The sequence below is a fragment of the Anomaloglossus baeobatrachus genome, chromosome 11 (genome assembly GCF_048569485.1).
Source record: "Anomaloglossus baeobatrachus isolate aAnoBae1 chromosome 11, aAnoBae1.hap1, whole genome shotgun sequence".
Classification (NCBI taxonomy): Eukaryota; Metazoa; Chordata; class Amphibia; order Anura; family Aromobatidae; genus Anomaloglossus; species Anomaloglossus baeobatrachus.
The window spans coordinates 6,171,784-6,184,683 of record NC_134363.1 but is presented as its reverse complement, the minus strand read 5'-3'; the positions used below and the strand labels follow the sequence as shown (position 1 = coordinate 6,184,683).

The window sequence follows — 12,900 nt, the reverse complement described above, 5'->3', positions numbered from 1 at the left end:
TGCAGGTGACTAGTGTCTCCATACAGGATGTGAGGAGTGTGTGCGGAAGAATTGGCCAAAATCCACCTGTGCAATGCAGGGACTAGTGTCTCCATACAGGATGTGAGGAGTGTGTGTGCGGAAGAATGGGCCAAAATCCACCTGAGCAATTGAGGAGACTAGTGTCTCCATACAGGATGTGAGGAGTGTGTGGAAGAATGGGCCAAAATCCACCTGAGCAATGGAGACGACTAGTGTCTCCATACAAGATGTGAGGAGTGTGTGTGTGGAAGAATGGGCCAAAATCCACCTGAGCAATGCAGGTGACTAGTGTCTCCATACAGGATGTGAGGAGTGTGTGCGGAAGAATGGGCCAAAATCCACCTGAGCAATGCAGGTGACTAGTGTCTCCATACAGGATGTGAGGAGTGTGTGCGGAAGAATGGGCCAAAATCCTCCTGAGCAATGCAGGTGACTAGTGTCTCTATACAGGATGTGAGGAGTGTGTGTGTAAGAATGGGCCAAAATCCACCTGAGCAATGCAGGCGACTAGTGTCTCCATACAGGATGTGAGGAGTGTGTGCGGAAGAATGGGCCAAAATCCACCTGAGCAATGCAGGCGACTAGTGTCTCCATACAGGATGTGAGGAGTGTGTGCGGAAGAATGGGCCAAAATCCACCTGAGCAATGCAGGCGACTAGTGTCTCCATACAAGATGTGAGGAGTGTGTGCGGAAGAATGGACCAAAATCCACCTGAGCAATGCAGGTGACTAGTGTCTCCATACAGGATGTGAAGAGTGTGTGCGGAAGAATGGACCAATATCCACCTGAGCAATGCAGGTGACTAGTGTCTCCATACAGGATGTGAGGAGTGTGTGTGGAAGAATGGGCCAAAATCCACCTCAGCAATGCAGGCGACTAGTGTCTCCATACAGGATGTGAGGAGTGTGTGTGGAAGAATGGGCCAAAATCCACCTGAGCAATGCAGGCGACTAGTGTCTCCATACAGGATGTGAGGAGTGTGTGTGGAAGAATGGACCAAAATCCACCTGAGCAATGCAGGGACTAGTGTCTCCATACAGGATGTGAGGAGTGTGTGTGGAAGAATGGACCAAAATCCACCTGAGCAATGCAGGCGACTAGTGTCTCCATACAGGGTGTGAGGAGTGCGTGCGGAAGAATGGGACAAAATCCACCTGAGCAATGCAGGCGACTAGTGTCTCCATACAGGATGTGAGGAGTGTGTGCGGAAGAATGGGCCAAAATCCACCTGAGCAATGCAGGCGACCAGTGTCTCCATACAGGATGTGAGGAGTGTGTGCGGAAGAATGGACCAAAATCCACCTGAGCAATGCAGGCAACCAGTGTCTCCATACAGGATGTGAGGAGTGTGTGCGGAAGAATGGGCCAAAATCCACCTGAGCAATGCAGGTGACTAGTGTCTCCATACAGGATGTGAGGAGTGTGTGCGGAAGAATGGGCCAAAATCCACCTGAGCAATGCAGGTGACTAGTGTCTCCATACAGGATGTGAGGAGTGTGTGCAGAAGAATGGGCCAAAATCCACCTGAGCAATGCAGGGACTAGTGCCTCCATACAGGATGTGAGGAGTGTGTGCAGAAGAATGGGCCAAAATCCACCTGAGCAATGCAGGGACTAGTGCCTCCATACAGGATGTGAGGAGTGTGTGCAGAAGAATGGGCCAAACTCCACCTGAGCAATGCAGGTGACTAGTGTCTCCATACAGGATGTGAGGAGTGTGTGCGGAAGAATGGGACAAATCCACCTGAGCAATGCAGGGACTAGTGTCTCCATACAGGATGTGAGGAGTGTGTGCGGAAGAATGGGCCAAAATCCACCTGAGCAATGCAGGCAACCAGTGTCTCCATACAGGATGTGAGGAGTGTGTGCAGAAGAATGGGCCAAAATCCACCTGAGCAATGCAGGGACTAGTATCTCCATACAGGATGTGAGGAGTGTGTGCGGAAGAATGGTCCAAAATCCACCTGAGCAATGCAGGGACTAGTGTCTCCATACAGGATGTGAGGAGTGTGTGCGGAAGAATGGGCCAAAATCCACCTGAGCAATGCAGGGACTAGTGTCTCCATACAGGATGTGAGGAGTGTGTGCGGAAGAATGGGGCAAAATCCACCTGAGCAATGCAGGTGACTAGTGTCTCCATACAGGATGTGAGGAGTGTGTGCGGAAGAATGGGGCAAAATCCACCTGAGCAATGCAGGGACTAGTGTCTCCATACAGGATGTGAGGAGTGTGTGCGGAAGAATGGGGCAAAATCCACCTGAGCAATGCAGGTGACTAGTGTCTCCATACAGGATGTGAGGAGTGTGTGCGGAAGAATGGGGCAAAATCCACCTGAGCAATGCAGGTGACTAGTGTCTCCATACAGGATGTGAGGAGTGTGTGCGGAAGAATGGGACAAAATCCACCTGAGCAATGCAGGGACTAGTGTCTCCATACAGGATGTGAGGAGTGTGTGCGGAAGAATGGGCCAAAATCCACCTGAGCAATGCAGGTGACTAGTGTCTCCATACAGGATGTGAGGAGTGTGCGGAAGAATGGGCCAAAATCCACCTGAGCAATGCAGGTGACTAGTGTCTCCATACAGGATGTGAGGAGTGTGTGCAGAAGAATGGGCCAAAATCCACCTGAGCAATGCAGGGACTAGTGCCTCCATACAGGATGTGAGGAGTGTGTGCGGAAGAATGGCCAAAATCCACCTGAGCAATGCAGGTGACTAGTGTCTCCATACAGGATGTGAGGAGTGTGTGTGCGGAAGAATGGGCCAAAATCCACCTGAGCAATGCAGGTGACTAGTGTCTCCATACAGGATGTGAGGAGTGTGTGCGGAAGAATGGGCCAAAATCCACCTGAGCAATGCAGGCGACTAGTGTCTCCATACAGGATGTGAGGAGTGTGTGTGCGGAAGAATGGGCCAAAATCCACCTGAGCAATGCAGGTGACTAGTGTCTCCATACAGGATGTGAGGAGTGTGTGCGGAAGAATGGGCCAAAATCCACCTGAGCAATGCAGGGACTAGTGTCTCCATACAGGATGTGAGGAGTGTGTGCGGAAGAATGGCCCAAAATCCACCTTAGCAATGCAGGGACTAGTGCCTCCATACAGGATGTGAGGAGTGTGTGTGGAAGAATGGGCCAAAATCCACCTGAGCAATGCAGGGACTAGTGCCTCCATACAGGATGTGAGGGGTGTGTGCGGAAGAATGGGCCAAAATCCACCTGAGCAATGCAAGCGACTAGCGTCTCCATACAGGATGTGAGGAGTGTGTGCGGAAGAATGGGCCAAAATCCACCTGAGCAATGCAGGGACTAGTGCCTCCATACAGGATGTGAGGAGTGTGTGCGGAAGAATGGGCCAAAATCCACCTGAGCAATGCAGGGACTAGTGTCTCCATACAGGATGTGAGGAGTGTGTGCGGAAGAATGGGCCAAAATCCACCTGAGCAATGCAGGGACTAGTGTCTCCATACAGGATGTGAGGAGTGTGTGCGGAAGAATGGGCCAAAATCCACCTGAGCAATGCAGGGACTAGTGTCTCCATACAGGATGTGAGGAGTGTGTGCGGAAGAATGGCCAAAATCCACCTGAGCAATGCAGGCGACTAGTGTCTCCATACAGGATGTGAGGAGTGTGTGCGGAAGAATGGGCCAAAATCCACCTGAGCAATGCAGGCGACTAGTGTCTCCATACAGGATGTGAGGAGTGTGTGCAGAAGAATGGGCCAAAATCCACCTGAGCAATGCAGGGACTAGTGTCTCCATACAGGATGTGAGGAGTGTGTGTGCGGAAGAATGGGCCAAAATCCACCTGAGCAATGCAGGTGACTAGTGTCTCCATACAGGATGTGAGGAGTGTGTGCGGAAGAATGGGCCAAAATCCACCTGAGCAATGCAGGGACTAGTGTCTCCATACAGGATGTGAGGAGTGTGTGCGGAAGAATGGCCCAAAATCCACCTTAGCAATGCAGGGACTAGTGCCTCCATACAGGATGTGAGGAGTGTGTGTGGAAGAATGGGCCAAAATCCACCTGAGCAATGCAGGGACTAGTGCCTCCATACAGGATGTGAGGGGTGTGTGCGGAAGAATGGGCCAAAATCCACCTGAGCAATGCAAGCGACTAGCGTCTCCATACAGGATGTGAGGAGTGTGTGCGGAAGAATGGGCCAAAATCCACCTGAGCAATGCAGGGACTAGTGCCTCCATACAGGATGTGAGGAGTGTGTGCGGAAGAATGGGCCAAAATCCACCTGAGCAATGCAGGGACTAGTGTCTCCATACAGGATGTGAGGAGTGTGTGCGGAAGAATGGGCCAAAATCCACCTGAGCAATGCAGGGACTAGTGTCTCCATACAGGATGTGAGGAGTGTGTGCGGACGAATGGGCCAAAATCCACCTGAGCAATGCAGGGACTAGTGTCTCCATACAGGATGTGAGGAGTGTGTGCGGAAGAATGGCCAAAATCCACCTGAGCAATGCAGGCGACTAGTGTCTCCATACAGGATGTGAGGAGTGTGTGCGGAAGAATGGGCCAAAATCCACCTGAGCAATGCAGGCGACTAGTGTCTCCATACAGGATGTGAGGAGTGTGTGCAGAAGAATGGGCCAAAATCCACCTGAGCAATGCAGGGACTAGTGTCTCCATACAGGATGTGAGGAGTGTGTGCGGAAGAATGGGCCAAAATCCACCTGAGCAATGCAGGTGACTAGTGTCTCCATACAGGATGTGAGGAGTGTGTGCGGAAGAATGGGCCAAAATCCACCTGAGCAATGCAGGCGACTAGTGTCTCCATACAGGATGTGAGGAGTGTGTGCAGAAGAATGGGCCAAAATCCACCTGAGCAATGCAGGGACTAGTGTCTCCATACAGGATGTGAGGAGTGTGTGTGCGGAAGAATGGGCCAAAATCCACCTGAGCAATGCAGGTGACTAGTGTCTCCATACAGGATGTGAGGAGTGTGTGCGGAAGAATGGGCCAAAATCCACCTGAGCAATGCAGGGACTAGTGTCTCCATACAGGATGTGAGGAGTGTGTGCGGAAGAATGGCCCAAAATCCACCTTAGCAATGCAGGGACTAGTGCCTCCATACAGGATGTGAGGAGTGTGTGTGGAAGAATGGGCCAAAATCCACCTGAGCAATGCAGGGACTAGTGCCTCCATACAGGATGTGAGGGGTGTGTGCGGAAGAATGGGCCAAAATCCACCTGAGCAATGCAAGCGACTAGCGTCTCCATACAGGATGTGAGGAGTGTGTGCGGAAGAATGGGCCAAAATCCACCTGAGCAATGCAGGGACTAGTGCCTCCATACAGGATGTGAGGAGTGTGTGCGGAAGAATGGGCCAAAATCCACCTGAGCAATGCAGGGACTAGTGTCTCCATACAGGATGTGAGGAGTGTGTGCGGAAGAATGGGCCAAAATCCACCTGAGCAATGCAAGCGACTAGCGTCTCCATACAGGATGTGAGGAGTGTGTGCGGAAGAATGGGCCAAAATCCACCTGAGCAATGCAGGGACTAGTGCCTCCATACAGGATGTGAGGAGTGTGTGCGGAAGAATGGGCCAAAATCCACCTGAGCAATGCAGGGACTAGTGTCTCCATACAGGATGTGAGGAGTGTGTGCGGAAGAATGGGCCAAAATCCACCTGAGCAATGCAGGGACTAGTGTCTCCATACAGGATGTGAGGAGTGTGTGCGGAAGAATGGGCCAAAATCCACCTGAGCAATGCAGGGACTAGTGTCTCCATACAGGATGTGAGGAGTGTGTGCGGAAGAATGGCCAAAATCCACCTGAGCAATGCAGGCGACTAGTGTCTCCATACAGGATGTGAGGAGTGTGTGCGGAAGAATGGGCCAAAATCCACCTGAGCAATGCAGGCGACTAGTGTCTCCATACAGGATGTGAGGAGTGTGTGCAGAAGAATGGGCCAAAATCCACCTGAGCAATGCAGGGACTAGTGTCTCCATACAGGATGTGAGGAGTGTGTGCGGAAGAATGGGCCAAAATCCACCTGAGCAATGCAGGTGACTAGTGTCTCCATACAGGATGTGAGGAGTGTGTGCGGAAGAATGGGCCAAAATCCACCTGAGCAATGCAGGCGACTAGTGTCTCCATACAGGATGTGAGGAGTGTGTGCAGAAGAATGGGCCAAAATCCACCTGAGCAATGCAGGGACTAGTGTCTCCATACAGGATGTGAGGAGTGTGTGCGGAAGAATGGGCCAAAATCCACCTGAGCAATGCAGGGACTAGTGTCTCCATACAGGATGTGAGGAGTGTGTGCAGAAGAATGGGCCAAAATCCACCTGAGCAATGCAGGTGACTAGTGTCTCCATACAGGATGTGAGGAGTGTGTGCGGAAGAATGGGCCAAAATCCACCTGAGCAATGCAGGGACTAGTGTCTCCATACAGGATGTGAGGAGTGTGTGCGGAAGAATGGTCCAAAATCCACCTGAGCAATGCAGGGACTAGTGTCTCCATACAGGAGGCATCTGGAACCTTCCTCACCAACAAAGGAGAATGTACCAAGTATTATATACTTTTCAGTAACGTGTTCAATACTTTCCCCGGTGTCATTTCTCATTATTACACAGTAACGTCTTTAGAAATATATTCACTTAGGTATTGAACACGTCACCAATTTCCTATTTCACACTGTGCACCAGAATTACACGTCTGCTGTATACAATCAGTACAGACCAGTGGATCCTGCGCGCTGATGGCTGCTCACTGTTTACCATGCGCTGATGGCTGTGCACTAATGGCTTCTTGATGATGCCCGCGTGCTTATGGCTGCTCGCAGATGGCCGTACACTGATGGCCGCTCGATGATGCCCGCGTGCTGATGGCTGCTCGATGATGCCCGCGCGCTGATGCCCGCTCGATGATGCCTGAGCGCTGATGGACGCTCTGATGCCCGTGTGCTGCTGGCCGCTCGATGATGCCTGAGCGCTGATGGCCGCTCGATGATGCCCGCGTGCTTATGGCTGCTCGCTAATGGCCGTGCACTAATGGCCGCTCGATGATGCCTGAGCGCTGATGCCCGCTCGATGATGCCTGAGCGCTGATGGACGCTCTGATGCCCGTGTGCTGCTGGCCGCTCGATGATGCCTGAGCGCTGATGGCCGCTTGATGATGCCCGCGTGCTTATGGCTGCTCGCTAATGGCCGTGCACTAATGGCCGCTCGATGATGCCTGAGCGCTGATGCCCGCTCGATGATGCCTGAGCGCTGATGGCCGCTCTGATGCCTGTGTGCTGATGCCCGCTCGATGATGCGTGAGCGCTGATGGCCGCTCTGATGCCTGTGTGCTGATGGCTGCTCGATGATGCCCGCTCGATGATGCCTGAGCGCTGATGGCCGCTCTGATGCCTGTGTGCTGATGCCCGCTCGATGATGCCCGCTCGATGATGCCTGAGCGCTGATGGCCGCTCTGATGCCCGTGTGCTGATGGCCGCTCGATGATGCCTGAGCGCTGATGGCCGCTCTGATGCCCGTGTGCTGCTGGCCGCTCGATGATGCCTGAGCGCTGATGGCCGCTCAATGATGCCCGCATGCTTATGGCTGCTCGCTAATGGCCGTGCACTAAAGGCCGCTCGATGATGCCTGCGCGCTGATGGCCGCTCAATGATGCCCGCGCGCTGATGGCCGCTCTGATGCCTGTGTGCTGATGCCCGCTCGATGATGCGTGAGCGCTGATGTCCGCTCTGATGCCTGTGTGCTGATGGCTGCTCGATGATGCCCGCTCGATGATGCCTGAGCGCTGATGTCCGCTCTGATGCCTGTGTGCTGATGCCCGCTCGATGATGCCTGCGCGCTGATGGCCGCTCGATGATGCCCGCGCGCTGATGGCCGCTCTGATGCCTGTGTGCTGATGCCCGCTCGATGATGCGTGAGCGCTGATGTCCGCTCTGATGCCTGTGTGCTGATGGCCACTCGATGATGCGTGAGCGCTGATGGCCGCTCGACGATGCGTGAGCGCTGATGGGCGCTCGATGATGCCCACGTGCTGATGGCTGCTCGATGATGCCTGCGTGCTGATGGCCGCTCAATGATGCCTGCGCGCTGATGCCCGCTCGATGATGCGTGAGCGCTGATGGCCGCTCGATGATGCCCGCGCGCTGATGGCCGCTTGATGATGTCTAGCGTCTTTCCACTAAGCAACAACCTTGATAAAGGTGTCACAACCGAAACGTCGGTGTTGCTTCTGTTGGGTTCACATGTTTTTTTGCAGTTTGTCAATAAAAAACACTTGCATAAACTATCCCTCTTTTTGTGATTTGAGTGCTTGGGTTTTGCTTACATTTTATACTACTGTTTACCCAGAGCACCTAGTCTATAGTGGTAGAGCCAGACTACATCCCTTGTACTTTATGGACCCCTGACCTGGATGTTGGGGGGAGGGGATGTTATCACATCTCTGGTGGAGATGCCCAAAATGGAGATAATAAAGGCCTTTCCTGAGCGGCTGCACCGAGGTGGAAGAGCAGCGGCCATTACAGGAGGTATGGATTGTGCCCCTCCAGACCTGCCATCCTGTAATGGATCCGCAGTGTTGGGGCGGTCAGCAGCGACTGATCTCTGCCCCCGCACGCTCCTCTCGCCCTCGCTTTGTGCTGGTTTATAGGTAGTTTGCTCGTTTCCCACTTGCAGCTTACATTGCTTCATGTGGATTGAGGCGGCACACGTTGTGTCCGGGCCGTGGACCCTCCATTGTCCTCTAGTAGAGCGGTTAGTGGTCATATCTCCAGCTCACGATACACTGATCGCTTCTGCTCTTTCTTTCAGAGACATCCTACGGGTCGGGGTCACGTTAGCCGGTCACCAGAAGAAAATCCTCAACAGCATTCAGGTGATGCGAGCACAGATGAACCAGATCCAGTCGGTAGAAGTTTGAGCAGAACGGCACGTGCTTCCTCATCCTCACACTTCCTATGTACTTGGGTTCTGAGCCTTCCCTCCTCTCCCGACCCCCGGTACAATGAAGTTTCTCTAATGCACCTGGTACGGACAGGACCGCTCGTCCCTCGAGCCGCCCGGACCACAGAGCTTCCCTAGGAAGGGCTCGGGCTGATGGGAAGAATATTTTTGGAATATTTAAACCTGGGTTTGTACAAATATTCATTTACAATAAGACTTGACAGGGACGTGATGAATTCTGCTCCCATTCTCCAGCGGTGGCTCGATGAGCTCGGAACAGCGGTCCTGAGCATCAGTGCGGTACATGGCCCACCAGGGAATGACCTGAGCGGCAGATGAGCTGATTTCCATTAAATGGACCCGCTCCATCTGAATATCAAGCTCTTCATCTTGAAGATGTTCCAAGAATTAACTAAAAGCAGCTTTTTCCATGAGACGGAAGATGCCGCTTAGACTTGTAGTGTTTGTAATAAATGGACGACTCCTTTCTGCCAAACCTCAGAGCGTTTTGTGAGTTCTACGTTTTTGCATTCCCGCACATTCCGACCCCCGGACTGATCCACATCATGTGCACAAACCTCAGTGATGACCACCCATTGCCAAACCCCTCTTCTCAGATGTCTTTCCTTAAGGACAAAACTATGAAGTGTAAAAAAAAAAACCTGAAAAACTGTCGTCAATGTTGTCGTCGTTGGGGGATCTGTTTCTTTGTTTACAAGATTTTGACTTTTTTTTACGTTGTTTTTGATTATCAGTCTCTGACAGAATGAAGTTGCCGAAAAAAAGGACATAAAAAAAATCAAAACCCTGCACCTCGACGCTCTGCCGTGTGGTTGGCTGGAGGTCTGGACGTGGCCCAGCCGGAGCGCTTCATTCCTGCAGCCGGCACCTGCTCTGCGGCTTATTATATAAGCTTTTCAGATGTGCAGCGACTGAGCGGCGCGGGGCTGAAGGCTGGATTAACCCCATGGGTCCCAGTGTAGCACAGCCAACGCCTTCAGCTGCCTCTAGGGAGGCGTCGATCTCAGGTCCCCTCCACCTGCCGGACGTCCCTCACCCAGGACACAACCTTCTACATGAAATGGTTGTATTTGTGTCTGCTCTTTCTGCCCCTGATGGTGGTTGTCGATGAGATTATGGTGTAACCTGTAACGGGACTTCACTGCTTCCATCTTCTTATCTCGAAGTCTTGCGTGTCCTTCAGTGGGAGGAGATGTAATGCTGCCGATATCGGCCTCTCCTCCCAGTTATCATAACCACACTAATCCAGTTCTATGTGGCAGCACTGGTAGCCGGTGCCCATCATGTTTCCTGTTATCAGTACAGTGTGAGTTCTCCTCCAGGATTGTCAGTTCTTCTTTTTATGGTTATCAGACCCATCCACATCCCCCAGTACCCAGCACCGAGCTCCAGTACATGGTTATCCCCATCCGTGTGGACATCAGCTCCAGGGCTGCTCTGGGTGACTGTGTACTGGTCTCTGAGCAGTGACTTCATGCTTAATGTCGGCTCTATTTTTTGGGTTGGCACTGCTTCTCGGGGAGGGAGCGAACAGTTTACGGGTGCAGGTGTGACTTCTCTATCACTGCCGTGAGTTCTGTCTGAATAGATCTTCATGAGGTTGGGTCTCCCGGGGGCCATGGGGGCTGGCCGTCATCCCCTGGGCCAGTGTCTCGATGTCGTCCCTCGGGCTGGTGTCTGGGCGTTGTCCCTCGGGCCGGTGCCTCGTTGTTGTCCCCCAAACCGGTGTCTCGTTGTCGTCCCCCGGGCCTGGTGTCTCGGCGACATCCCCCGAGCCTGGTGTCTTGCCTTGTGTGATGTATTTTGGGATGTAACCGAAGAGACGGAGTGGGGACGAGCACTGGGCAGATCCTGGTCCCCTGCGGTTGGCCTCTCATCCAGCCGTCCACGTCCTCTGTTTTTAGTGACTGTCCATCATGTGCGCCTGAAGTCGTCCATTCTTGTCCGGTCATCTAGAATCTCACCAGCATATAAAGTAGCAGAGTTGTAGTCGGGGTCTCAGTCAGGTATAATATGGCCTCCACCCCACAAGCAATGAAATACGCCAACACTGTGAGTCCCGTCCAGTCGCTCCACCCTAGGAGAGCAGCGAGGACTGCGCACAACGCCACGCAACTTCCTGGCAATAGCTGAAATAAAGACTTTGTTTATAAGAGCGTGGCTCCTGATGCTTCCTTCCATCATTGCATGTACATACACCTCCCAAAAACAGAGGGACGATAAAGTGCAACCCCCCCCCGAATAAATTCAGGTTCACCCCTGAGCCCAAGAATCATCCGCCATTTCCAAGACCCAGGACGATCTATTGCCTCGTTCAAACAGGGGACGGAGTATGAATGGGGTTGAAGACGCCATGATTATACACAACCTCGAACCCCACCACAGAGACCTAGACTAGGGGCCTCTGCCCATTCCCCACATCAGCCTGTCAGGCAACGCTTTGCAACACAGCACTGCGCTCAGTCACAATTGTGCGGATTGTGCCGCCTGATGGAATCATCCAAGTACAAGAAGTGTGGCCAATATTTAGCACTTAAAAGGGGGACGGGGGCACTGAGGGGTACTTAGAGGAGTTATCAAGGAGCTGAACAAGTAGCAGTAGGTATATATAATCAGACATCAGGCCACACCCCTTACACTACATCCCCGCCCCTGACGATGACATCATTGATATGACATGAGCAGACATCAGACCACACACCTTATACTACAGCCCCGCCCTTGATGATGACATCACTGATATAATGATGAGAAGACAGCAGTTCACACCCCTTATATACAGCCCCGCCCCCTGGTGATGACATCACTGATGACATGGGACTAGACATAAGACCACGTCCCTTATATACAGCCACACCACCAGGTGATGACATCACTGATATAATGATGTGAGCAGACAGGAGACCACACCCCTTATATACAGCCCCGCCCCCTTCCAACAGTCTAATGAAAACAAGATTGCAGAGCTGCGGTTAGTAGTCGGCGCTTTTCGTGATTGTTCTACAATTTTGTTCCCTATATTATTTGACTGTTGGCAGCGCTGATTTTAACCCACTGTCCTCCAGATTCCCACGGTCTTCACATGGTGGATCTGCTGCAGCCAATACGGGGTCCGGACTCTTCACAGCGCCATCAGGGGAGCCGATCAGCCAATTATCTCCGTTCTGTTAATACAGTATCTGTGCGCACTGACTTTCCAATTCCCTTCTTTGCCTTATGTGACAGGTTGTCAGCCTCGCTCCCATGACTAATAATAATGTTAGGATGAAACAATCACTGAGATCTACCGTGGCATGTAAAAGTCTATGCACCCCTGGTCAAAACTACTGTTACTGTGAACAGTTAAGTTGAAGATGATATGATCTCTAAAAGGCATAACGTTAAATATGACGCATTTTCTTTGTATTTTAGGCAAAAAATATATATGTATATGTAATTATTTGTTCATCATTTACATTTTGAAATTAACAAAAAAGAAAAATAGGCTGATGCAAAAGTTTGGGCACCCTGTATGGTTAGTGCCTAGTAGCCCCCTTTTTGTAGCAGCCAAGAGTCTTTCAGTTTTTGTTTGAGGGATTTTCCTCCATTCTTCCTTGGAGACATCTCCCAGTTCTGTGAGATTCCTGGCTCGTCTTGCATGCACTGCTCTTCAATGGAGACGTCTTCCAGTTCTGTGAGATTCCAGGCTCGTCTTGCAGTTCTGTGAGATTTCTGTCTCGTCTTGCATGCTCTGCTTTTCCTTGGAGACGTCTTCCAGCTCTGTGAGATTCTTGGCTCATCTTGCATGCACTGCTCTTCCCTGGAGACGTCTTCCAGTTCTATAAGATTCCTGGGTCTTCTTGCATGGACTGCTTTTCCTTGGAGAAGTCTTCCAGTTCTGTGAGATTCCTTGCTTGTCTTCCAGTTCTGTGAGATTTCTGTCACGTCTTGCAGTTGTGTGAGATTT

The 12,900-nt window shown here is 51.9% G+C and overlaps 1 protein-coding gene across 4 annotated transcripts in view; it reads left to right on the top strand.

Annotated features, from left to right (window-relative positions):
- Positions 1 to 11,109, top strand: part of LOC142256453 (ephrin type-B receptor 2) — a 60,707-nt gene extending 49,598 nt beyond the window's left edge. For all 4 annotated transcript variants that reach the window (XM_075328143.1, XM_075328141.1, XM_075328142.1 and 1 more), the window contains exon 12: positions 8,802 to 11,109. In XM_075328143.1, the coding sequence (XP_075184258.1) occupies positions 8,802 to 8,910 (109 nt within the window). In that variant the 3' untranslated portion in view covers positions 8,911 to 11,109. The remainder of the gene's footprint in view (positions 1 to 8,801) is intronic.
- The last annotated feature ends 1,791 nt before the right edge of the window (positions 11,110 to 12,900 follow it).